The sequence below is a fragment of the Rutidosis leptorrhynchoides genome, chromosome 7 (assembly GCF_046630445.1).
Source record: "Rutidosis leptorrhynchoides isolate AG116_Rl617_1_P2 chromosome 7, CSIRO_AGI_Rlap_v1, whole genome shotgun sequence".
NCBI classification, from domain to species: Eukaryota; Viridiplantae; Streptophyta; class Magnoliopsida; order Asterales; family Asteraceae; genus Rutidosis; species Rutidosis leptorrhynchoides.
In genome coordinates, this window is record NC_092339.1 from 323,516,295 (window position 1) to 323,542,166 (window position 25,872).

General features: G+C 31.6%; 2 protein-coding genes and 1 pseudogene across 2 annotated transcripts; 1 reads left to right on the top strand and 2 right to left on the bottom strand.

Moving 5' to 3' along the window:
* The window catches only part of LOC139860245 (F-box/kelch-repeat protein At3g06240-like), a 37,029-nt pseudogene extending 18,555 nt beyond the window's left edge, over positions 1-18,474 (bottom strand).
* A 792-nt stretch (positions 18,475-19,266) lies between these two features.
* On the top strand, positions 19,267-21,021 carry LOC139860246 (F-box/kelch-repeat protein At3g06240-like). Its single transcript, XM_071849015.1, has 4 exons — positions 19,267-19,271; positions 20,002-20,100; positions 20,358-20,478; positions 20,584-21,021. The coding sequence occupies exons 1-4, from the start codon at positions 19,267-19,269 to the stop codon at positions 21,019-21,021; spliced, it is 663 nt and encodes a 220-aa protein (XP_071705116.1).
* Positions 21,022-23,854: 2,833 nt separating this feature from the next.
* LOC139860247 (F-box/kelch-repeat protein At3g06240-like) lies at positions 23,855-24,931 on the bottom strand. Its single transcript, XM_071849016.1, has one exon. It carries the CDS (start codon positions 24,929-24,931, stop codon positions 23,855-23,857), a length of 1,077 nt encoding a protein of 358 aa, XP_071705117.1.
* Between the last annotated feature and the right edge of the window lie 941 nt (positions 24,932-25,872).

The following is a 25,872-nucleotide window of genomic DNA, read 5'->3' on the forward strand; positions in this document are numbered from 1 at the left end:
ATTACTCATATTTTTGTAATTTTATGAGATATTTCATGCTAGTTGCCAAATGATGGTTCCCACATGTGTTAGGTGACTCACATGGGCTGCTAAGAGCTGATCATTGGAGTGTATGTACCAATAGTACATACATCTAAAAGCTGCGTATTGTACGAGTACGAATACGGGTGCATACGAGTAGAATTGTTGATGAAACTTAACGAGGATGTAATTGTAAGCATTTTTGTTAAGTAGAAGTATTTTGATAAGTGTATTGAAGTCTTTCAAAAGTTTATAAATACATATTAAAACACTACATGTATATACATTTTAACTGAGTCGTTAAGTCATCGTTAGTCGTTACATGTAAGTGTTGTTTTGAAACCTTTAGGTTAACGATCTTGTTAAATGTTGTTAACCCAATGTTTATAATATCAAATGAGATTTTAAATTATTATATTATCATGATATTATCATGTATGAATATCTATTAATATGATATATATACATTAAATGTCTTTACAACGATAATCATTACATATATGTCTCGTTTAAAAATCATTAAGTTAGTAGTCTTGTTTTTACATATGTAGTTCATTGTTAATATACTTAATGATATGTTTACTTATCATAGTATCATGTTAACTATATATATATCCATATATATGTCATCATATAGTTTTTACAAGTTTTAACGTTCGTGAATCACCGGTCAACTTGGGTGGTCAATTGTCTATATGAAACATATTTCAATTAATCAAGTCTTAACAAGTTTGATTGCTTAACATGTTGGAAACATTTAATCATATAAATATCAATCTCAATTAATATATATAAACATGGAAAAGTTCGGGTCATTACAATATGATTATGATTATAATATGATTATGATTATGTTATGATTATAATTATGTTATGATTATGATTATGTTATGATTATGATTGTGATTGTGATTATAATTAAGATGATAAAGATGATGGATGTTAAGAAGATTAGGATGATGATTAAAATAAAAACGATGATGATTTATGGTTATGATAAAATGATTGAATGACGATGAGGGTTAGATTAAGTAATGATGGTTAAGATTGATACTAGTTGATGATGTTATATTATGATGATAATAAAGGATGATGAGGAACATGGAAACTGTTAAGAATACCGGTTATAAAATTTTAGATTGCATACAATTCAGAATAAACGGCTAGCGTAGGTGGTTTAGTTGTGTGTTTGTGTACCAAGGGGTCTTGGGTTCGATTCTCGCCTGCATCAGATTATATTTTTTTTCCCACAACAACTTGAGTCACTAGGATTTTAAATGGATTTGCATCTTGGGCCAGCTACCTTGGGCTTCATTGTCATGTTGGGCCGAGAACATGTATACTTGCTTAATTAAGAGGTAGTGTTATTACATATTATTATTATTATTATTATTATTATTATTATTATTATTATTATTATTATTATTATTATTATTATTATTATTATTATTATTATTATTATTACTAAAATTATTATTTTTAACATCATTATTAAATCTAATTAATAGTATTATTATCATTATTTTAGTATTACCATAACTATTATTTTGACAAACAAAAGATATTTATAAAATTATTACATATATCATAAGTATACCTAATTCACTATTTTAATATGAAAATAAAATATATAGATATATATATTGTATTGAAAATAATAAATACATTAATATTTGTAACAAGTAATATAATTTATAATTAATATATATAATATATACTTTAAGATATAATAAATTTGTTCGATTACAAATATATGTGTTAATATGTGACGACCCGGGAATTTCTGACCAAATTTAAACTTAATCTTTATATGTTTCCGTCACGATAAGCAAAGTCTGTAATGTTGAGTCACAAAAATTTTGAACTATTTCATATATTCGTTTGACTTTCGACCATTCCCGACAATTCACGAACAACTATTTGTAAATAGATAACATATATATTTAAATTGGTATTTATAATTTGAAATATAATTTAGAATATTATATAATTTAATTATTAGAATTTATATTATAAAATAAATAAAATGCGATGTAATGGAAACTATATTTAATTATATACAGATAAATATAAATATTATATAAATATTACTTGTAAATATATAAGGTTAAATTAAAGCGATTTGTTTAAAAATATATAATATTATTGTTTTAGTAATTAAACTTGATATTTTAAAACTGTTTATATATATACATAGTGTATATTAAATATAATTAATTTTGAACTTAAATTGTAAATGTCTGTAACTTTCGGTTGACGTTTAATTATCTTAAAATGGGTCTAATATATATATATGAGGTTTTAAAATAAAAATTTAACTGTAAATCGATTACGAAGATTTTAGATTTGTTAAAAGTATTTTTACCTTTTTAAGTTTAAATATTAGTACTCCGTATATATAAATCGGAACAGAAAATAAATAATTTTCGAACGTTTTCGATCAGGTTTCAAACTGTTAATGAGTGAAATAATTAAATATATTTAATCTAAAAATATGAGATCTTTCCGAATTAAATTAGCCGTAACTGTTTAGCAATGGACACACCCCGTGAAAATTGTCGGTAACTAAATAAAAAATCATCTCATCCGTGCACTGTACTTAATTGAGAAAGTTGGCATTAGTACTGTTTTCATTTGACTTCCACTTGAAGATTTTTTTATTACTTTACTATTATTATTATTAATTATTAATTATAATTATCATTAATTATTATTAATGTTATAATCATTATATGTAATGTAATATACATATATATTACTTATATATACATAGAGATATATGGTGAGAACCAGGGGACACCAACCATCATCTCTTTCCCCTTTCTTGCCCCGGCCACCATCTTCAACCTTGAATCATCACCTACGGTCACCGTCGACTACCACCATCACCGTAAACCATCACTACGAGCCACCACTTTGTTCATCTACAAACCGTGGGCACCTTCCACCCTTGCTTCGGCAACCATGGCCACCATTCGCTAACCAAGTCACCTCTTTCAATTTCCATCACCATCACCTAGAATCACCAAGACTCTCACAACCACCACACCTTGATAACTCTTGCTATTTTTTTTTTCTTTCTTTATCATGAACACCATGGAAAACTCGTCATTTTGGAACCCATCATTTAACCACTTCTCTTACTCCTTCTTTCTTTCTCTTTCCGTGAATTCAACATCATACCCATCATAATTGCTGCGTATTTAACAGCTACATCGTGCTTGTCTTCTGTTAGATCGAGACTTAAACCATACCATGAAACTTCTAATTTACTGCTACGTTTTTTTTTTTTTTTTTTTTTTTGTTTTAGTCCCGTACAAACGTAAACCAACATCACACAAATAACCAAACTCCATCGGAGAAAAAGGATGCTACAACTTCATTTTTCTTCTATTTTTCGTTCACTGTTACGAAGTGTATGAATTGAAGATGGGATGAAATGAATGAATGATGATGAGGATCATACGTGTTACAGCAGAGAGACGATGATGAAAATGATGGCGGATAATAATGGTAACGAGGATGATATTGCTCGACGATGAAAATGTTTAATGATGACCGTTGATGGCGGTTATGAATGTAAGTATGATTATGATTATGATTATGATAATTATAATAATAGATGATGATGATGATGTTAACATATGATAATGATGATAATAAAACCATATGATGATGATGGTTAGTATGATAAAAATGATGATCATTTTTTTTTAAAAGGCGAAATGATGATGATCATTTTATGATGATACGGATGAAAATGGATGATCATCTTATGATGATACGGATGAAAATAATTATTATTATGATTAGGAAAAATGCGTATGATGATAGAAGAGAGTAGGAATGATGATAAGAAAAGATGATGATGGAAAGATAATTTTGGGTTTTATGAAGGGGAATATAGAGTTAGTGGTTAAGTAAATTTTATGTTTGAGTTAAAACAGAAAACAGATGGCAGAGCAGTGGTTTATAGTGTTGGATTTAACTTAGAGGTCATGGGTTCGAACCCAGGCCACTGCAATTTTTTTTATATAAAAAAAAAGTATCAAGAGAAGCTGTGGGCCGTGATTTGTTATGATTGCTGGGCCGTATATAGTGTGATGATTGGGCTTGTGAATTGTTGGGCTGAATGTGTTAAATTGTTGGGCCGAAACGAAACCAGTTGGGTTAAGTATATTTGGAATGCAATTTAAATCAGAAAAATAAAGTTGGATGAGTGGTAAGGAGTGTTTGTACGTGTGCGAGAGGTCATGGGTTCGAGCCCGAGCAAAGGCACTTATTTTTTAGACTTATTCTTGAGGTATATTTCCATTAATATTATCATTATTATTATTAGTAATAAGTATAAGTATTATTATTATTATTATTATTATTATTATTATTATTATTATTATTATTATTATTATTATTATTATTATTATTATTATTATTATTAATGTTGTTATTATTATTATTATTATTAATTAGTGTTATTACAAATATTATAATTATCACAATTATTATTAGTATCATTATAGTTATTATTAATATTAGATATGAACTAATAATTATTATTATTATTATTGGTATAAGTATTAGTTATCATTTAAAATCATAATTTTCCATTATGGTAATTATTATTACTAATATTATTACCATTAGTAGTATTAGTATGTAGTATTATTGTTATTACTACTAAAAGTATCATTACGTGTAAATCTATCATTTCTTTTAACATTATTATTTTACTATCATTATTATTAGTATCTGTATTATCTATATCAATATTGTTAAAATAAATATGACTAATGAAATAAAAGTTCTACTGACGTTATTAAGGTCATAAGTGTAAAAATAAAGATATTTTATATAAATATACTTAGTACACCAAAACATAAACTATATTAACAATTATATATAAATATAAAATGGAAATATATAAAAAAAAAATAATGAAACTTGTAAATTATTAAAGATATAAACTAAATCACTAATAATAAAAGATATATATTTATTAGATTACAAGTATATGTTTTAATATATATATATGAATTATATAGGTTCATGAATCCGAGGCCAACCCTGCATTGTTCAATGTCGTCAAATGTATTTTTACTACAAAATACAGTATTGTAAGTTTCATTTCTCCCTTTTTAAATGCTTTTGCAATATATATTTTTGGGACTGAGAATACATGCACTGTTTTTATAACTGTTTTACGAAATAGACACAAGTACGTGAAACTACATTCTATGGTTGAATTATAAAACCGAATATGCCCCTTTTATTAAGTCTGGTAATCTAAGAATTAGGGAACAGACACCCTAATTGACGCGAACTCTAAAGATAGGTCTATCGGGCCCAACAAGCCCCATCCAAAGTACCGGATGCTTTAGTACTTCGAAATTTATATCATGTCCGAAGGAGGATCCCGGAATGATGGGGATATTCTTATATGCATATTGTGAATGTCGGTTACCCGGTGTTCACCATATGGATGATTTTTGTCTCTATGCACGGGACGTATGTTTATGAGAATTGGAAATATGAAATCTTGTGGTCTATTAAAATTATGAAATGATTCTTTATGATAAACTAATGAACTCACCAACCTTTTTGGTTGACACTTTAAAGCATGTTTATTCTCAGGTATGAAAGAAGTCTTCCGCTGTGCAATTGTTCATTTTAAAGATATTACTTGGAGTCATTCATGACATATTTCAAAAGACGTTGTATTCGAGTTGTTGAGTTCATCAAGATTATTATTAAGTCAATTATAGTTAGATATATTATAGAATGGTATGCAGGTCGTCAACTTTCGTTGTAATGAAAGATTGTCTTTTCAAAAACGAATGCAATGTTTGTAAAATGTATCATGTAGAGGTCAAGTACCTCGCGATGTAATCAACTATTGTGAATCATTTATAATCGGTATGGACTTCGTCCGGATGGATTAGGATGGGTTTCTACAGTTGGTATCAGAGCGATGGTCTTAGCGAACCAGGTCTTGCATTAGTGTGTTTAACTGATAGTTGTTTAGATGCATTAGTGAGTCTGGACTTCGACCGTGTCTGCATGTCAAAAGTTTTGCTTATCATTTCGTGTCGAAAATTACCTACTCATCATTCTTAGTTTTGACACATCTTACTGAATTGATTGCATGAATAGTGTATAGACAAAATTCATATCTTAGCGTATCTGTTATTGTTACCTTTGCCTGACAGATTCTGTAGATTCCTTCGTAACTTATGGGATTTTAGTATTATATATGCATATGTAAATTATGTATTGCAGGGTACTAATCTACATCCTATAATCTAATTCTTATCGAAAATCCTTAATCTGATTGTACGAGTTGAATCCCTCAACCAGTTCGAATTTCTCGGATTCTGACAGCTATTCCGATATGAAGTTTCATCTAAGCTCCGAAAGCAGTGTCACCAGAATGAATCAACCAATTTATTTGATGGGTTCGTAGTCTACTTAATCACCGGAGACTCGAAGAAGGCGATTCCTTCCACCAACCGAATTCACCTCTTGACAATGAACCTGAAGCGTTTACCGGCGAACCTGTTCGAGACACCATTTTCTCTCATTTCCAGAGTATCTCATCACGATCATATACCATCTCAAATTCAAAACCTCATTCATCAGCTCGTTCCGACCGACAATCATCCCGGAGTAATAGCAAAAGTCAACGAGCTTCGCGCCCGAGTTGTAGTCTTGGAAAATATGGTGCAAAACATACCAGCTTCCGCAACATCACTGGCACCAACAGTACCACCAACATCAACATCAGTACCACCAATAACCCAAGTTTCAACATCACATGCCTCAACATCTCAATCTGTACCTCGAGCATAATCATCGTTCTACATGACGTTCTACATCATCTACCTTCGTTCGACATGACGATTATGTAATCTCTAATATTTTAGAAATTATATATTCTTGTTCTAACGGTAAATCAAATGAGTTTAATATCATATTAACTCATTAAATCCATGATTACGTCTGAAGAAAATATATATGTATATATATTTTCATAAAGATTGTAATTAAAAATTCTTTCGTACAAACTGTTAATGGTGAAAATATTTTAACGGGTAGGTAATACCCGAGGAATATTTAGATTTCACGTTAATAGTTAATGGTGAAAATATTTTAACGGGTAGGTAATACCCGAAGTATATTTAGATTTCACGTTAATAAGTCACACTGTACATTCTTCTAATCTGATTCAACATTCATTTACTATCCTACTTACATCTACAAAGATACGAATCCGTTCACCGCAGAATAACCATTTTCATTCAATTTCATATTTGGATTTTGACCTATTAGAATCCAACAAGTGGCATAATGAAGAAAACATTGGAAAAAAAAATGTTAGAAACAAACTATTTAACTATGAAAAGAATTTTGTTAAGAATCCACGCTAACTGTTCCTAGCTAACTGGTTACATTTTATTTATCGCAATTTACATTCTCGCAATTTTATTTATTGTCATTTAATTTCCGTTATTTATTTTTACGCACTTTAAATATCGGGACACGTATACAAGGTTTTGACATATCATATCGACGCATATATATATATATATATATATATATATATATATATATATATATATATATATTATTTGGAATAACCATAGACACTCTATATGCAGTAATGATCGAGTTCTCTATACAGGGTTGAGGTTGATTCTATAATAATATATGTACTTTGAGTTGTGATCGAGTCTGAGACGTATACGGGTCACGCTACGCATTAATTAATTTGGATATTATATATTAATCTATATATGAATTATCGGACTGTTAATTGTGGACTATCAACTGTGGACTGCCGACATTGGACAATTAAAATGAATTAAAATATTTATTATAACATATGAAACTAAACATTTCTTCAAGTTTGCCACGTGATTTCATCTTAAACCTCATTTGTACCTTGACAATTACTATCCGCGTTCAAACCTTTCATGATTCTTGAAAATACCTCAATCGTGAGGATGAACCAACCGCACTTTATCTACGGAAGAAAAGATTGATGCATATAGCTATTCACCTGAGAAACTCTCGGAAACTGAGAAAACGTTTAAAATGTAGCTATGCTAATTTCTTAGTGTTATTATTACCTAAAATAACTTTGCAATCTCTTTCCAAATTAGTAAATTTTGTCACAGCTCCAGCAAGTCAACTTCGACTTTTCGTACGAAACAACCTTATTATAACGTTGATATATACGCGTGCTCTTTTATTGTTACCAGGGAACCTTTCATATTCCACCATATTACCATCAGCGTTTAATCATCTAAAAACACAATTTTCCTGAAACCACCTCGGATTAATAACCGATGATTCAGATATCATAGCATTAAATGCAGAGGAAACAGAAAAATGGTAGATGGTCTAAACGACCAAAAGTTTGATGATAAAGAAAGGAGTGTTAGGAACGCTAAATAGAAATTTGGGTATTGAAAAACAGATTGAGCTACCCATGAAGGAGACCAAGGACAAATACAAGGATCAAACCCTATATTCAAAGGATTCAGGTAATTCTGGATCCGTTGAAATCTTTAGAGAATATCTTGCTCCGAAGTCATGTTAAAATCTTGCGGAAAATCTTTCTCCATCAACCATCGAACTTAGAAATTCCAAAATATCATCATCAATATCTTCGATATTTCTGAGGATATTTTCATAAATATTCTCGTCCAAAATTATATACCTCCTCGTGCTTCCTGTGTATCATTATATTAGAAACATTCAATAGAAAATTTAGTACCAAAAGGCGGATTATGTGAAACTATGAAAGAAGCCGTGGATAAATCACAAAGAATAAATTTGACTTCAAAGAATCTAAATGATTCAATGTCTGCTGAAGTCTTTAGCGAATATCTTGCTCCTTACTCTAAACCCTTGCGGACAATAGTCTCCATCATCCTTTGATCTTAGATATTCAAAGATATTATCGTATCTTTCATTATAAATATCCTCCATATTTCTGAAGATATTTTCATAACTATTCTTATCTGAAATCATTAATCTCTTCGTGCTATCAGTATTACATCATATAGAAACTGTTAGTTTCTATATTCTATAAACTTTCGAGCTTAAAATATGAATGATATTGAAGTAATGTTGGGAACTGATGCATGAGTTAGTATAATATAATGACACTTGATCAACGTGATTATATTACAGTAAGTCATGCTGAGTTTCTTATGGGACATGATGATTCACAGACCATAACGTCACCACGTGCCATGTTACATAACTCTTTCATTCTGCTTAACTTCTGAACATATCAAGAAAGTATGTTCTTGATAGTTCTATTCTCAGTGACTCAGGTAATTTGACAAGTCAAATTGTGCTATTACCGTTTCTTTCTTAGGACATTGACAATGTTTGTTCTGAAACTTATATCTATGAATTCTGGACCATTATTCGCTTGACTTGGAGTCGGGAAGAGGAAACAAAGCATGGAGCTCCGAAAAATAAAGAAAAATGTAAAGCCGATCACAAACACATGAATTACAAACCGTGTATATCAATATTTATTGCAACATAAAGACACGGGAGAATTAAAAACATTATAACCCCAAGGGCGAAGTAGAAGAAAATAGATTCCTCAGGCGGAAGTTGGAAAAGGAGAATGATTGTTGCGATATTAAGGATAAGGATAAGGATCAGAACTGAATTAAGCATTTTCACAATCCTTTGAATTTGGAAATTGAGTATAGAAGTGGTGAAGACTACTGGCACGGAAAAGGTAAATTTATAAGGGAAATATCAGATAGAGCAATCGAGGCAGATCATCGCATTTAATTAAAGAGATCCTAATTTCCTCATTTACCGAAGAATCATATCTTATTTAGATTTCAAAGATTTTCTTTAAATCCCTTGAATTCCGGAATTCAACCAGGACAACGTCAAAAGTTAAGATGCATCTTATCTTCTGAATTCCACAGTGACTACATCAAAAGTTAAATCCCTATCTCAAAATTTTGTGATAGCTTCACTCGTACGCCTCGAGTAATCAAATTATTTTATCAATATTACTCAATGTTGATAAAATTCTATTTATCGACTCATAATTGTCATGAAAACATCTTTATTGTTAGCCATGACCACCTCACTCAAATTTTGGAAATTTCTTTAACGGGTAGGTACTGTGACGATCCGGGAATTTCTGACCAAATTTAAACTTAATCTTTATATGTTTCCGTCACGATAAGCAAAGTCTGTAATGTTGAGTCGCAAAAATTTTGAACTATTTCATATATTCGTTTGACTTTCGACCATTCCCGACGATTCACGAACAACTATTTGTAAATAGATAACATATATATTTAAATAGGTATTTATAATTTGAAATATAATTTAGAATATTATATAATTTAATTATTAGAATTTATATTGTAAAATAAATAAAATGCGATGTAATGGAAACTATATTTAATTATATACAGATAAATATAAATATTATATAAATATTACTTGTAAATATATAAGGTTAAATTAAAGCGATTTGTTTAAAAATATATAATATTGTTGTTTTAATAATTAAACTTGATATTTTAAAACTGTTTATATATATACATAGTGTATATTAAATATAATTAATTTTGAACTTAAATTATAAGTGTCTGTAACTTTCGGTTGACGTTTAATTATCTTAAAATGGGTCTAATATATATATATATATATATATATATATATATATATATATACACACACACACACATATATATATATATATATATATATATATGAGGTTTTAAAATAAAAATTTAACTGTAAATCGATTACGAAGATTTTAGATTTGTTAAAAGTATTTTTACCTTTTTAAGTTTAAATATTAGTACTCCGTATATATAAATCGGAACAGAAAATAAATAATTTTCGAACCTTTTCGATCAGGTTTCAAACTGTTAATGAGTGAAATAATTAAATATATTTAATCTAAAAATATGAGATTTTTTCGAATTAAATTAGCCGTAACTGTTTAGCAATGGACACACCCCGTGAAAATTGTCGGTAACTAAATAACAAATCATCTCATCCGTGCACTGTACTTAATTGAGAAAGTTGGCATTAGTACTGTTTTCATTTGGCTTCCACTTGAAGATTTTTTTATTACTTTACTATTATTATTATTAATTATTAATTATAATTATTATTAATTATTATTAATGTTATAATCATTATTTGTAATGTAATATACATATATATTACTTATATATACATAGAGATAGATGGTGAGAACCAGGGGACACCAACCATCATCTCTTTCCCCTTTCTTGCCCCGGCTACCATCTTCAACCTTGAATCATCACATACGGTCACCGTCGACTACCACCATCACCGTAAACCATCACCACGAGCCACCACTTTGTTCATCTACAAACCGTGGGCACCTTCCACCCTTGCTTCGGCAACCATGGCCACCATTCGCTAACCAAGTCACCTCTTTCAATTTCCATCACCATCACCTAGAATCACCAAGACTCTCACAACCACCACACCTTGATAACTCTTGCTATTTTTTTTTCTTTCTTTATCATGAACACCATGGAAAACTCGTCATTTTGGAACCCATCATTTAACCACTTCTCTTACTCCTTCTTTCTTTCTCTTTTCGTGAATTCAACATCATACCCATCATAATTGCTGCGTATTTAACAGCTACATCGTGCTTGTCTTCTGTTAGATCGAGACTTAAACCATACCATGAAACTTCTAATTTACTGCTACATTTTTTTTTTTGTTTTAGTCCCGTACAAACGTAAACCAACATCACACAAATAACCAAACTCCATCGGAGAAAAAGGATGCTACAACTTCATTTTTCTTCTGTTTTTCGTTCACTGTTACGAAGTGTATGAATTGAAGATGGGATGAAATGAATGAATGATGATGAGGATCATACGTGTTACAGCAGAGAGACGATGATGAAAATGATGGCTGATAATGATGGTAACGAGGATGATATTGCTCGACGATGAAAATGTTTGATGATGACCGTTGATGGCGGTTATGAATGTAAGTATGATTATGATTATGATTATGATAATTATAATAATAGATGATGATGATGATGTTAACATATGATAATGATGATAATAAAACCATATGATGATGATGGTTAGTATGATAAAAATGATGATCATTTTTTTTTAAAAGGCGAAATGAGGATGATCATTTTATGATGATACGGATGAAAATGGATGATCATCTTATGATGATACGGATGAAAATGATTATTATTATGATTAGGAAAAATGCGTATGATGATAGAAAAGAGTAGGAATGATGATAAGAAAAGATGATGATGGAAAGATAATTTTGGGTTTTATGAAGGGGAATATAGAGTTAGTGGTTAAGTAAATTTTATGTTTGAGTTAAAACAGAAAACAGATGGCAGAGCAGTGGTTTATAGTGTTGGATTTAACTTTAAGGTCCTGGGTTCGAACCCAGGCCACTGCAATTTTTTTTTATATAAAAAAAAAAGTATCAAGAGAAGTTGTGGGCCGTGATCTGTTATGATTGCTGGGCCGTATATAGTGTGATGATTGGGCTTGTGAATTGTTGGGCTGAATGTGTTAAATTGTTTGGCCGAAACGAAACCAGTTGGGTTAAGTATATTTGGAATGCAATTTAAATCAGAAAAATAAAGTTGGATGAGTGGTAAGGAGTGTTTGTACGTGTGCGAGAGGTCATGGGTTCGAGCCCGAGCAAGGGCACTTATTTTTTAGACTTATTCTTGAGGTATATTTCTATTAATATTATCATTATTATTATTAGTAATAAGTATAAGTATTATTATTATTATTATTATTATTATTATTATTATTATTATTATTATTATTATTATTAATGTTGTTATTATTATTATTATTAATTAGTGTTATTACAAATATTATAATTATCACAATTATTATTAGTATCATTATAGTTATTAATAATATTAGATATGAACTAATAGTTATTATTATTATTATTATTGGTATAAGTGTTAGTTATCATTTAAAATCATAATTTTCCATTATGGTAATTATTATTACTAATATTATTACCATTAGTAGTATTAGTATGTAGTATTATTGTTATTACTACTAAAAGTATCATTACATGTAAATCTATCATTTCTTTTAAAATTATTATTTTACTATCATTATTATTAGTATCTGTATTATCTATATCAATATTGTTAAAATAAATATGACTAATGAAATAAAAGTTCTACTGACGTTATTAAGGTCATAAGTGTAAAAATAAAGATATTATATATAAATATACTTAGTACACCAAAACATAAACTATATTAACAATTATATATAAATATAAAATGGAAATATATAAAAAAAAATAATGAAACTTCTAAATTATTAAAGATATAAACTAAATCACTAATAATAAAAGATATATATTTATTAGATTACAAGTATATGTTTTAATATATATATGTATGAATTATATAGGTTCGTGAATCCGAGGCAAACCCTGCATTGTTCAATGTCATCATATGTATTTTTACTACAAAATACAGTATTGTGAGTTTCATTTCTCCCTTTTTAAATGCTTTTGCAATATATATTTTTGGGACTGAGAATACATGCGCTGTTTTTATAACTGTTTTACGAAATAGACACAAGTACGTGAAACTACATTCTATGGTTGAATTATAAAACCGAATATGCCCCTTTTATTAAGTCTGGTAATCTAAGAATTAGGAAACAGACACCCTAATTGACGCGAACTCTAAAGATAGATCTATCGGGCCCAACAAGCCCCATCCAAAGTACCGGATGCTTTAGTACTTCGAAATTTATATCATGTCCGAAGGAGGATCCCGGAATGATGGGGATATTCTTATATGCATATTGTGAATGTCGGTTACCCGGTGTTCACCATATGGATGATTTTTGTCTCTATGCACGGGACGTATGTTTATGAGAATTGGAAATATGAAATCTTGTGGTCTATTAAAATTATGAAATGATTCTTTATGATAAACTAATGAACTCACCAACCTTTTTGGTTGACACTTTAAAGCATGTTTATTCTCAGGTATGAAAGAAGTCTTCCGCTGTGCAATTGTTCATTTTAAAGATATTACTTGGAGTCATTCATGACATATTTCAAAAGACGTTGTATTCGAGTTGTTGAGTTCATCAAGATTATTATTAAGTCAATTATAGTTAGATATATTATAGAATGGTATGCAGGTCGTCAACTTTCGTTGTAATGAAAGATTGTCTTTTCAAAAACGAATGCAATGTTTGTAAAATGTATCATGTAGAGGTCAAGTACCTCGCGATGTAATCAACTATTGTGAATCATTTATAATCGGTATGGACTTCGTCCGGATGGATTAGGACGGGTTTCTACATAATATATATAATTGATATAGGTTCGTGAATCTGAGGCCAACCCTGCATTGTTCAATGTCATCATATGTATTTTTACTACAAAATACAGTATTGTGAGTTCATTTGATTCCCTTTTACTCTTTACATTTTTGGGACTGAGAATACATGCGCTGTTTTTACAACTGCTTTATTAAATGCTTTTGAAATATATTTTGAACTGCGAATACATGAAATGCTTTTATAAATGTTTGACGAGATAGACACAAGCAAAACATTCCTCGAATGAATTATGTGGACATGATAATTGCCACCGTTGAATTATGTGGACATGATATTTGCCACCGTTGAATTATGTGGACATGATAATTGCCACCATTGAATTATGTGGACATGATAATTGCCACCAATTGATGTGAATGTTATGTATCGAGAGAATGATTTTTATACACAGGTTATGTGTACTAGTTTTTGTGCACGAGATATGTGTACGGTTACTAAGATTTATGAAAATGGTTTCGTACACGAGAAAAGTGTACTGTATTTAAAAGATATCGCATGTACATTACAGGTGGGCATAGGATTCGGGCCCATTTGTACCATGCAGCATTTAAATCTTGTTTTCTATCAAAATTACTGAATTTTATTGTTTTATGATAAACTTATGAACTCACCAACCTTTTGGTTGACACTTGAAAGCATGTTTATTCTCAGGTATGAAAGAAATCTTCTGCTGTGCATTTGCTCATTTTAGAGATATTACTTGGAGTCATTCATGACATATTTCAAAAGACGTTGTATTCGAGTCGTTGAGTTCATCAAGATTATTATTAAGTCAATTATAGTTGGTTATATTATGAAATGGTATGCATGCCGTCAACTTTCGATGTAATGAAAGTTTGTCTTTTAAAAACGAATGAAATGTTTGTAAATGTACCATATAGAGGTCAAGTACCTCGCGATGTAATCGTATGTTATTGTATTCGTCCTTATGGATTAGGACGGGTCGCTTCAGATTCGGACTCAACATTAACCGTAGAAACTACCGTGTCTTCATCAAACACTTCAACCATATAAAGAGTTCCCCTTTTTTGTCCACAAGCTACGACACAACTACCCTTAACCACCTTCCATTGGTGGTTTTCAAAAGTAACCGCGTTACCTTCATCATCTAATTGACCAACCGAAATAAGTTTCTTTTTTAATTTTGGAATGTACCTTACGTTTTTCAAGGTCTAATTAGAGCCAAGAGTAGTCTTCAATACAACATCTCCAATGCCCTCTATATTGAGTTGTTTGTTGTCCGTCAATCTCACCTTGCCTTGATATGAACGAAAATTCTTCATCATGCTTTTGACATGAGTAGCATGAAACAAAGCTCCCGAATCCAAAATCCAAGACTCCATAGAATTTTCAACACTACATAAAAGTGCATCATCACTTTCTTCCTCGGTCAAGTTCACACCTTTCGCCGGACCATTTTTACAATTCCTTTGAAAGTGTCCTTTTTGATTGCAACCCCAACAAATAGCTTCACTTCTATCTTTCGATGGATACCTCTTCTTGGACTTCTCTCTACCCTTCTTCTCACCGAGATCAAATTTCCTACCACGGTTGTCGGTACTTAACAAAGAACCGAATGTCGATTCCCTCGAGTTTCTCCTACGCGTATCTTCACCAAGAATCAAATCCCTTATTGCTTCAAACGCTAGCTTAGTAGTTCCCGTAGAGCTACTAACCGCGGTAACCGTACCCGACCAACTTTCCGGTAATGATGAAAGCAAGATTAGTGCTTTTAGTTCATCATCAAACTTAATCTCTACCGATTCAAGCCTTGAAACGATATTATTAAATTCATTGATATGATCCAATGCACTCGTACCTTCCTTCATCTTTGTATTGAACAATTGACGCATGAGAAATACCTTATTAGAAGCGGTAGGTTTCTCATACATGTTAGAGAGTGCTTTCAAGCAAGCAAACGTCGTCTTCTCATTCACAACGTTGTATGCAACGTTCTTAGCAAGTGAAAGACGAATAGCGCCTAAAGCTTGACGATCCAAAAGCGTCCAATCGGTATCGTTCATGCTTTTAGGCTTGGTCTCTAACAAGGGTTGGTGTAGCTTCTTTTGATACAAGTAATCTTCAATTTGCATCTTCCAAAAGCCAAAGTCTCTCCCATCGAATCGATCGATTCTAAATTTCCCATCTTCTGCCATCATTCCCTTAACGAAACCTTGTGCTCTGCTACCAATTGTAAGGATATTAGGACCCAAAACAACGCAAGTGATTCAACAAGATCACTCACCGATAGTAATTCTACAAGATTACTAACCCACTTAATGAACGAAAGATTATAAATGCAAGAAATGTAAATTGACACAAGAGATAACGTGGTTATATGCAATCGTTGTGATTACTTTAGTCCACGGACCAACTAAAGAATGTATTTACTGAATATTTGTGGTGTGTTTACAATGAGTTACAAGAGGGTCTATTTATAGAATGGTTTAAGGAGTAAGCTAAAAACAATTCCTTGAAGCTTCATGTGAGTTTCCTGACCGCTTCATGGAGGCTACATGTGAGTTTCCTGACAGTTTCGTGGAAGCTACATGTGAGTTTCCTAAAAACTTAGTGGAAGCTACATGTGAGTTTCCTAACAACTTCGTGGAAGCTTCGTGTGAGTTTCTTGGAATCTTCCCTCTAATTGTTTAAAGTTCTCCATATCTCCAACAGTTGTAAGGATCGCATAGCCCAAACAAACCTCCCCTCAAACCTATACATACATTTCCCTTATACTTATATAATTGTTTCTCTAATTGTTTCGTGTGACTTTCCCTTATACTTATATACATACATTTGTTTTGTCCCATGACCGATGTGGGACTTTGGTTTGCACCCTTACAAACCTCCCCTCAAACCCAAGTCCATCTGGGCCTCCCCTCCGACGATAGTCCGGATCCATCATTCACCGACGCCAACTCGGAACTCTCAACCTGGTGGGAGGGCAGGGAGATTTCGATACAAGGCTTCTAGGATCAACTCATCGTGCCAGGGTCCCCTCGAACGATAGCTGGGTCCACTCATCGCTGACAACACCGAGGGGTGCGCCACGTCACATCGTGCGCTCAGGGGTGCGCCCTACTGCGCCGTCCACCACATCGGGGCTATAGCCTAGCTGGCTAGCTCTGATACCAGTTGTAAGGATCGCATAGCCCAAACACAATGTCCTGCGATATAAGCTCAAGAGTCCATCCTTTTCTAAAACCAATTGGTGATAGAATGACTTTTCCTTATACTTATATACATACATTTGTTTTGTCCCATGACCGATGTGGGACTTTGATTTGCACCCTTACACTAACAACCTTGTAATCATCACTGAGTGAATCATTACCAAATGCATACGTTAAATCGTATACTAAAAAATCGCCTGACACATCAAAACCAGACGCCAGCTGTGCAACATGTTCCCTAGTTATCGGTTTGAAAACGATAACTGTATGTTCATAGTTCATATCACCATAAGAAGCTAATACAAGACCATTACAAGAACTTAGGAAAATGAAAAAACTGAGGAGTAATCCCAAACGAAGCTTATTCAGTGATCATGAAAGTTCATTTTCATGGTGATTAAAATGGAGTGAACAGAGTGAATTATCAATTGTGAAGATGAATATGATCTGGTTTTGGTTGAGGGTTTTTTGATGGGTTTTGAATTTTGATGAATTGTGGTGATGAAAGGAGAAACAGCCAGTCTTTTGAAAAGCACCTTAAACGACCAACAGATTTGGCCAGAATACAATATAGGATCTTGGTGAACGCAGCTGAAACTCCAAAACTACCCAAACATAGGTTGAACGCTACTCAACATTAACAATATTAGTGCAACACATCACCCCCATTGAAACAATAACAATAGTCAGCTAGCCCTGAGTCAATTCATGACACGGGAAACAAGGAAACCCACCTGCAAATCAAAGAACGCCCGCCCGATCAACGAGAGTTCACAGCTCCCGTGCCCATTACCCAAACCACTAGTACTTCCCCAATTACTAATTAAGTTCTGGAGAAACAAGGCTTTCAACATAAGTGCCTCTTCTTATTTTCTTCAACTCATCAAATGAATTAATCTCACCGTTCATCAACCAAATCGTACCTTCATCATTCAACAAGAATATACTAAGCTTTTACCGAATCAACATGAACTAAACAAAACGCTTTTAACAAGGCTGCCTCTTATTTTCTTCAACTGACCAAATGAATGCTCACCGGTTTGAGAAAGACGTCTTCCTTTGTGGATCTCATCAATTTGTTGAAGAATGGAAAAATTTATGAGTACGTTGCGCGTTTGGATTTAGATTTGTATCGGTATTTAGATTTGGATATGAATTTGGAATTTGGTTAGAGTGTTTGATAAGAAGCACGTGTGTTTGATTTTGGATTTCGTTAGGGGGTATCTGCAGTAGGGTGTTCATAATATCCGAATCCGCAATCCGAATAAGCCGAAAATTCGATCCGAAAATATCTGAAAAATCGGATATCCGATATCCGAATTCTTCGGATTCGGATAGCAATTTTCAAAATTTTCGGATATTCGGATATCCGAATATCCGAAAATATATATATGAATAATTAAATAATTTTTATAAATTTATAGTTATAAGGGTGTAATAGGCCATTGGGCCGTAGTACACAATTTTTTTACTATGATAATATCTTTTTTCCTGTCCATTATACGCAGTATGCAAAATGTGAAAGGAACCCCAATTAGTCATTAGTAATTACGCCTCTTTTTTTCTGTCCATCATGTATATGTTGTATATAAATTATATGATGAATAAAAGTTATCTACTTTAAGAACAGTTGATAGAGTAAGAGCATGAGGTAATTGTATTTGATTTCAAATTGAAAATGAAAGTTCGGATATTCGGATAATCCGATATCCGAATCCGAAATTTCGGATATCCAAAAGTCGGATATCCGAAATTTCGAATTCGGATTCGTATATCGGATGGCCAAATTCACTATCCGAATTTTCGGATATCCGGTTTTGAACACCCTAATTTGCAGGTGTTTATTGTTTTTGAGGAAGATGGAGATGAATTGTGTACGAATGGACGAAAATATCCTCATGTGATTGGCACATTGGGGTGATTTAACGGAATTAAATGACGAGGACCAACCAGGTCAAAATAAAAGTTTAAGGGTAAGTTTGCAATAAAGTACAACCTCAGAGACCAACGGAATAAATATGTTCTAAATTTAATACAGTAACATTTAACCGATGATTGACGGCCATAAATCTCTCTATCTTTTTTGCATTGCTTGAGTTCAACTATGTCGTTGGAAATCACAGGTTTTGAAGGTGAGAAAGATGCTTCTTGTTTAGCATTACACATTATTATACCCGGAAAGTTATATTTAAGAGTAGGGTTTAATTTCGCTTTATGTAAAAAAAATTAGGGTTCTCAATTTTTTAGGTTAAATTAAAGATGTGCATACTAAGATTATCTGTTAGTTTGTGGATTTGATTTTTGATGTTGATAGTAATTGTGATTTTAATGTTTTATTCGTGCTCATATTGCTCTTTTTTTTTTTTTTTTTTTTCCTACAGGCTGAACTTAATAATTGAAGCCCTAAAAATGGCACCTAAAGGCATTATTAGTATTCCATCTGAGTTAATTACTGAGATCCTAAAAATTGGTCGTTTCAGGTGTGTTTCAAAAGAGTGGTTCTTTCTACTTACATCACCAGAATTCATCAAAATCCATGAAACTACACTTAACCAAAGTCATATCGTTTATCACGTGATCGGTTCGGAGAAGAAGAGATAGTACCGATAGAGTTTTGCTTAGAATTCCCTGATATGAAAACGGTTTTCTATGGTTCTTGCAATGGCTTTGTTTTGATGTCTATTTATCACCATGGTTGTGTGCCTGATATGCTGGTAATTTTAAACCTTACAACTAGAGAATATGTGCCTGATATGCTGGTAATTGGATTCTTTTATGATGCTGTGACTGATGATTACAAGGTTGCTATAATTTGCTCTATTCCTAGTCATGACTGTGTTTATGTTGATATTTATAGTGTTAGAACTAACACTTGGACGCGGATGACCGGTTAACCTTATAAGCATGGGTGGACATCTAAACCAGATGGTCTTGTTAATGGTTTTTTACATTGGATAACTAAGGGTTTTAATGATCTACCGATTATCGTTGCCTTTTGTTTAGCAAATGAGAAATTCAGTGAAGTGTCGTTACCTAATGATTTAGATATACTGATCAAGTGCAGCGTTTGTGAACTTGTTAATTTTGATGGAAAGCTTGCTATTTATGTGGATCGTGAAATTTGGTTGATGAAGGAATATGGGGTAAAAGAATCTTGGACTAAGATTATACTACATGGACTAGATGGAAATCTTATATCACTTAATAAACCAAGGATTTTTAATTACAATGAAAAAATTCTGGTGGTAAGTGACAATCAAATGTTGATGTATGACATTGAAGAAGTAAAGTTATGCAAACATATATGTGCTTCTCAGAATCTCAGGAACTTGCAAATTAGGGGCCAGCTAATGTTTGTTGAAAGCCTTATGTCACTGAAATCAATTGGGGCCAGCTGCTAGAAATTTTCATATCGAGTACAAGTTAAGGTATATGTGTAGCAGTACGCTTAGTTTGTATTTTACAATTCCCCTTATCAATTCATATGATGGGGAGATTGTAAATTTCGTATTCTTGATGAAACACAGAATTTGAATATGTTTTTGGTGGTTTCAATATTTTTTACCCATGAACTTTTTTGTATGCATATCATTATTACTATGTTTTGTGTTTACTGATGTGTGTGTGTATATATATATATATATATATTGGTAGGATCAAGAGGGAAGTAACCATTCGGGGGGAAGCGGGGGAAGCAAATTATTTTTTTTTTTCGTTTTTTGAAAAAACTTTGTTCACGAACATTATAGATGAGATGAAAATATGAACATTTAGTAGAGACACTTTGTGATAAATGTTTTTATTTTGGCGGGAAAACGCTCGAAGAAATAATATACAACAATTATCGTGTTTTTCGAGCGTATTTTGAGGTTTTAGCTATTGGGTTTTAGATATTAGAGTTTAGATATTAGGGTTTATAGGGTTTAGATATTAGGGTTTAGAAATTTAGGGTTTAGGGTTTAGATTTAGGGTTTAGATTTAGGATTTAGATTGAGTTTTTAACACGAACGGTTTAGAGTATAGGCTTTAGGGTTTAGGGTTTAGAGTTTGGTGTTTTGGGTTTATGGAATAAACCCAAAACACCAAACCCTAAACCCTAAACCCTAAACCCTAAACTCTAAATCGGGCTAAATTTTACTTCCCAAAACATGGAAAAAAAACGTTCATATTCTTCACGAACAATATTATCTTGAATGTTATTTTTGTCGATCGTTTTTCCGCCTAAATAATAATATTCATTACGAAGTGTCTCTTCTAAATGTTCATATTTTTGTGTGATCTTGATGCCGGAAAAAAAAAATTTTAAAAAAAACGAAATTTTTTTTTTTTACTTCCATCCGATTGGTTACTTCCACATTGATCCTGCCCATATATATATATATATATATATATATATATATATATATATATATATATATATATATATATATATATATATGCCGGTTTCAGGCTTTCGCCCCCTAGTCATGTAGCAATTGTTGTTTAAGCAGTGAACTACGACGTACTAATGTTACATGAGAATAGTCATACCAGAATTCTTAAAATCTTATTTATGTGTTGCTATTAATTAGTTAAGTCAACCATCCATCCAATAAAATCAGCACCCGTTACATACTATCATAACACACAAGATTTGAGCTGCGATGGATTTATGAAGTTCTTTTCTTTGAATCGGAAGATCAAGATCTTGTTACTTAATTTGATTTATTCACTCTGAACTTGTAAACATTTCATGAAGCTTTTAAGGTATCACAATTTGCATATTATGCGTAACTTACTACATGAAGTTCCATTCAATTTATATCAGTTCATAAAAATATAAATTGATGGAAATTTGTAAGAGCCACAAAATAGGAAATACTTGTGAGGCAACCAAACCCGCTTAAACACTCATTCATTCCCTTGACGATCTACACACTAAGAATTTGTCTCTTTACCTTTTCTTTATAAAATCATCCCCTGTTAGTATTCACTCAATGTGAATTGAGATTTTTCTGATTCAACATGAACTAATTAAACAAAAGGCTCACAGTAGCATTTACTGATATACTGAGTGCATAAACCATAATGTCAACAAACAGTAGTTTTTTGGCATTGAGATCAAAACGATATAAATTAGTAACAAAACGTTAAGATGGTTCAACGTCAAGATGGTTTTCTAAGTTGATTAGCGGATCTTCAGGAGAATATGATGCAATGGCTATGCAGATTCATATTTGTTTAAATTTAAATAAAGCATTGAAATTGACAATGTATCAAAGGTAGAGTATAATTAACATGCTTAGAATAATACATACTTCATAATCTAATAATCAGAATTTTTTTTTTAAAATAGTAATATTTGGTAACATGTTTACAAAACTAGAAATTTTGAATTTTTTTTTACAAAACTAGTAAAACCGGAGTTTCAAACTCCGGTTTGGCCAAATCGGTGTTCCAAAGTCCGGTTTCAATCTACTTTGTCCACATGGCAGAGTGACATGGCAAACCGGACTTTGAAACACCGGTTTGCCACGTGGTTTTTTTTTTTTTTTTAGGGATTCTGAGATGAGCTCATTTTTTGTTTAGAAAAAAGTTTTCATTGTTTTTGCTAGATTTAAGGGATGAATATCAATTATTAATAAGCTAATCTGAAACTTCTTTTATGTAGTTTGAGAAGTGAAAGTTTAGATAGTTATTACTCCTTAATACGTATGAATTTGTTTGAAATCTTGTGTAATCAAGTTGGGAAATGAAATAAACATGATTGTAATGTTGAGAAATGGAATGGACTCTGAGCTGTGTGATTTGGCTCTGTGCATGAGTAAATATAAGTTGAGAAGTCATCATGTCATCTACGCATTATTTAACTATATATATATATATATATATATATATATATATATATATATATATATATATATATATATATATATATATATATAACTTTTAAAACAATTAAAAAAAAATTTTAGACAAATAAATGAACTCATCTCAGAATTCTTAAAAATATAAAACAAAAATGCCACGTGGCAAACCGGTGTTTCAAAGTCCGGTTTGCCATGTCGCTCTGCCATGTGGACAAAGTAGATAGAAACCGGACTTTAGAACACCGGTTTGGCCTAAACCGGAGTTTGAAACTCCGGTTTTACTAGTTTTATAAAGATTTTTTCAAATTTCTAGTTTTGTAAACATATTAAAAAAATATTACTATTTTAAAAAAAAAAAAAATCCTAATAATCATCCTATAGATTTCTATTTGATTTTTGGGGAAACAAGGCTTTCAATATAACTACCTATCAACTCATCAAATGAAATCTCACCGGTTTCAGAAAGACGTCTTTCTTTAATATCATATATCAACAGTCGGTTCAAGTGATCAGCCACTAGAAATTTTCCTTTGTCGTAAGAAATCATGGGTTGAAAACTCATCGAATGTCTATCGAAACCATGGAGTAAAATCTTAGTCCAAGATTCTTTTACCCCATATTCGTTCATCAACCAAATCGTACCTTTAGCATTCGAAAATATACCAAGCTTTCCACCAACATCAACAAGCTGGCAATGATATTTAATATCAACATCATTAGGAAATATAGGAATAGATACTTCACTGAATTTCTCATTTGTTAAACTTAAAGCAACAATTACTGGTAAATTATCAGAAAGCTTTTTGCCAAACCAATGAAGAATACCGTTAACAAAAACAGCTGACGTTAGAGAATCCTTTATTAATATCGAATAATCGCTACTCGTAGCATCACTCAAGCGCGTCCAATTCTTTGTTCTAAGGCTATAAACATAAACAAACTTTTTTCCAGCAGAAAAATTAGTATCGTAATCATTATATAAACGGATTGTAACCACCTTGTAATCATCGGTTAATGAATCATAGCCAAATCCAAACAAATCACTTGACGTCTGATTATAAACTACTTGCGGCAGTCGGATTAAGTCCCTAGTTGTTGGGTTCAAAACACTCAGTGTACGCGTATATCTCAAGTTAAAATTATAAAAAGACAGTAATACAAGGCCATTGCAAGAACCATGGATAGTGTACCAAATAGTATCGATAGTAAATCCCAATCTAAGCTCTGTTGGTGATCTTGAAACTTCGAGGGAATGGTTACTGAATGGGATCGAATAGAGTGAAGATTTGACAAGAACGAAGTGTTTTTGGTTGAGGGTGTTTTGATGGGTCATGATGAATTGTGGTGATGAAAGTTGAGATAGCCAATCTTTTGAAACGCACCTGAAACGACCAACTGATTTGGCAGGAAGACGATATAAGATATCGGTCATAATCTCTGGTGGAATATTGATGGACGACATTCTTTCTGTGTCTTCACACGGATCTTTTGTTTTGTAGAATTTATATTTATATATTTATAAAATATATAATATTGTGATGATTTATTCGGGTATCTTTTGTTTTGTAAATGAGTTATAAATGCTAAGATTGAGTTTCAGTTTTGAGATATATACATAAAACATTTAAGTTAATTAATTATACATATAATCAATCAATAAGGTAGATGCTAAATACTAATACTACACGAAATATCACTATAATTATGGACTAAAATCTCGATGTAAATCATTCATATAAATATTGTTTCTTGTTTCCTTAGTATGATATCAACAAAAAAAGTTGTTTTTATTTTACATAGTGAAAACCCCCAAAATGCAAAATTACATATGTAGACAATGTCTTACACTTAGTTCCTTCTTCTAAATCATACATCCACATTTGATTGAGTGTGACCAGCAATATCTTTCCGTTATCATACAAAAATCATTGGCTCAACAATCAAAATATCATCGAATCCATGGTGTAAAATCTTCGTCCAAGACAATTACTATATGAAACTTCACCTTGAAATAACAATGTGTGCGACCAAAAAACATATTTGGAGTACCAACACAATTTCGAAGCTGATCCAAATAGTACGAGTACCAGAGGTGTTTTCGAGCATAGGCAAGATAGGCAATCGCTTAGGGCCCAAAAATTTAGAATAGTTCAAAATTTTGAATATGTAAATATTTTTCTTAATATATTTAATTAAATCAAATAAAAAATTGTCAATTAAAGTTAGAATACATTGTTTTTAATAGTTAAATACAATATAAGTAAATAAATAGATAAACTGGAGTAATAATTTTTTATTCGTAGTAAAAAAATTTAACCTATATGTAAGCCCAGGTTTTTTTTTTTTTTTTTTTTTTTTTTTCTAGGGCCTTTAAATTGTTGAGACGACCCTGACGAGTACTTA